Consider the following 2,758-nt stretch of genomic DNA (forward strand, 5'->3'; position numbering starts at 1 on the left):
ATACCTGCGGCATGGAGGGCGGGAGGCTGGTGTGAGTGCCAAGCACTTGGAGCAGGGCCCTGAGTGAGCGTGGACGTGGGAGCAGGGGTGTTCCTCGACTTTATGCACCTTGGGGATGGGAGTGGGGCTCCCTGCGTGGGTTGACAAGGCATTACTTTCCCCCACCCCACCTCTGTCCCAGCCCTGCAAGTCCAGTCCTTAGGGGTGTAGGAGGGAAGAAGCCCCTGGCTGTGTGGCCTCGGGCTGGACCCTGGCCCTCTCTGGCTCTGAGTTCTTGGGAAAGTCGGTGGTGTTGGAACTCCGGATTCATTCCTCAGCATTGAGGCACTGTCTGTGGAAGCCGTGGGACAAGGTGAAGGCGGGGAGAGGAGAGGCTTGGAGTTTGGGTTTCAGCAGAGGGATCAGCAGCGTGAGGGGTCACCTGTGTGTAGAGGAAAGGGAGTGAAGGCCAGGAGTGAGGAATGAGTCTGAGTGCACCCAGGATGGTGCTGCGTCTCCTCCCACATCCACCTGGCCCCGGGGAAGGGAGAAGAAAGGCCACGAGACAAAGGGGAAACTGAGTTGGGTCCACACATGTCCTTCCAGGACCTGGAGGTGCCACTGTCTGGCCATAATGCAGTGGGAAGTTGGAGAAGGAAGATTCCCTCCCCACACCACCTGTTCTCTGTCCCAGGTCTCCTGGCCCCCTGTGCTCCTAAGTTCAGTCTCTGTCGGCCCCCAGCATCATTTCTAGGGTTGGTGGGAGGCAGCTGGGAACAGGTTAGGGGTAGGTGGGGCCTGCTTGGGGAAGTCTGCTTGACTGCCTGGGCCACTGCCCACAGTAGTGGGGAGCTTTTCTGGCACACTGGCTGCACCACCCACGTGCTGCCAACAACAGCCCCCTGGGGAGTGTTTACAGAAGGCCTTGGCAGGGAGGGGGGGTGGACTCCACCCAGAACAAACACCTGGGGTGGGGTCAGGAAGAACCGCCCTCCACTTACCTGTCTGGAGAGGATCCTCTGTACCACACTGCACATCTACGCTCCCCGGCTGAACACCCCAAGGGAGGCCCTCCGCTTTAGCACCTTGACAAGAGTAGGGACACTGGGATCAGGCCCAGCCCCCGGCCCCAAACCCCACAGCCCCAGCTGCAGGCTGAGGAGATGCTGGGCTTGGGTGGGGAATCAGAGATGTAAAGGGGCCTGCTCACCCCTCAGCTTGGCTTAAAGACTCAAGAGGTCAAAGGCTCAGCCTGCCCCTCAAGAAGGAGCCTGGGCCCAGCCAGACACTCACCAGGACAAGGGCCAGTGTGACCAGCAGGAGACCCAGGATGAGGAGAGCCATGGCATAATCAGGGATGGAGGCATCCAGCGGGCTGGAGGCTTTGGGGCTAGGGGTGCCTGGAGCAGAGCAAGAAGGCCATGACCAGGCGGGGCCCTGCTTCCCAGACTTCTGAGAAGGCAGAATCTGGGCCCAGAAGGTGCTGCGGGACCAGAGAGCTGGGGCTACGAGCACCTTGAAGGGCTCCGTGAGGAGGGGAGGCAGGCTTCAGATCCGGGCATGTGGAGGCAGGGAGCCCAAGGGAGGAGGCAGATGGACAGAGGGAGGGGGCCTGTAGGGGGAAGGAGGTACTAACCGAGGTCTGGGATGACCACCTCTACCAAGAGGCCCTCTGCCTCCCCCAGGATGTGCAGACCCTGGCGCACACAGTCCCACATGAGAGCCTGGGCTGGCGCTGCCCTGAAGAAGGTGGCACCCACTCTGGCGGTCAGTGGGTCTGGCCTGGTGGGAGGTTCATCACAGACTTCAGGGGGCTGGGCAGCCTTGCGGGACTAGGGGCAGTCATCTCTTCCAGCCTCCTACCCTCAACCCCAGAACCCAGGTCTGAGCCCTGCGTCACCCAGGGCCACCCCAGACCCACCAGAATTCCTCCACCACCACTTGGTCAAAGTTCTGCAGAGGTCTGAGGACGAGGGTCAGCTGGGGGGTCAGGAGAGGACGAAGAGGGTCACAGCTCTACCAGAGCCTTGTCCAGTTATCCCCCATCTTCCTGAGGCCTCTTTCCCCACCCCCCAACTTTATCCCGCCACTTCACCCATCTCGTCAGCTGCCCCTGAAGTGCCCAGAACTCAGGGCTGGTTTTGTCCTCCAAGGCCTTGGTGTAGGGCTGGCCCAGGATCTGCAGCCAAACTTCATACAGCACCAGCTCCGCCTTCTCCCCTAGAGAGATGGGGGTGGAGGCGGCATCAGCCTGCTCTCCCTCTCCTGGAAGCCCTGGGGTGGGACACGCACCCAAGCTCTAATGCTCCATCGGGGGGTCAGCTACTGCTGGTCTAAAAACGAGATTTCTTGCTGCCTGTTTTTGTATGACCCATGAGCTAAGAATGACTTTTACATGTTTAAATGGTTGAAAACATGGAAAGTAGTATCGTATCTTGTGACACATGAGAAGTACATGACATGCAAACTTCCATGTCCATAAAGAAAGGTTTCGGGGAACATGGCCATGCTCATTTGTTGACATGTTGTCTAGGGCTGCTTTCTTGCTGCAGGGGAGGGTTTGAGTATGTGATGATGGAGACACAGTGGCCTGCGGAGCCTTAAAGAGTTTCCATCTGGCCCTTTACAGAAAACGCTTGCTACCCCCTGCACTGATCCATCTAATGGAATAATGTTGCTCACTCTGAGAGTTGATCCTAGTAGGAAATGTTGCTGACAATGTAACAGATGCTGCTTTTATGTTTTATTTTGTCGCTGCTCTGGTGGGAGACATGTAAGA

The 2,758-nt window shown here is 58.5% G+C and overlaps 1 protein-coding gene across 1 annotated transcript in view; it reads right to left on the reverse strand.

Annotated features, from left to right (window-relative positions):
- Positions 1 to 1,967: 1,967 nt before the first annotated feature.
- LOC105554103 (taste receptor cell protein 1) overlaps positions 1,968 to 2,758 on the reverse strand; it is a 3,481-nt gene continuing 2,690 nt past the window's right edge. The window contains exon 5 of the mRNA XM_012000388.1: positions 1,968 to 2,199. Within this exon, the coding sequence (XP_011855778.1) occupies positions 2,015 to 2,199 (185 nt within the window). The 3' untranslated portion in view covers positions 1,968 to 2,014. The remainder of the gene's footprint in view (positions 2,200 to 2,758) is intronic.

This window comes from Mandrillus leucophaeus, unplaced genomic scaffold (genome assembly GCF_000951045.1).
Source record: "Mandrillus leucophaeus isolate KB7577 unplaced genomic scaffold, Mleu.le_1.0 Scaffold628, whole genome shotgun sequence".
Taxonomy (NCBI): domain Eukaryota; kingdom Metazoa; phylum Chordata; class Mammalia; order Primates; family Cercopithecidae; genus Mandrillus; species Mandrillus leucophaeus.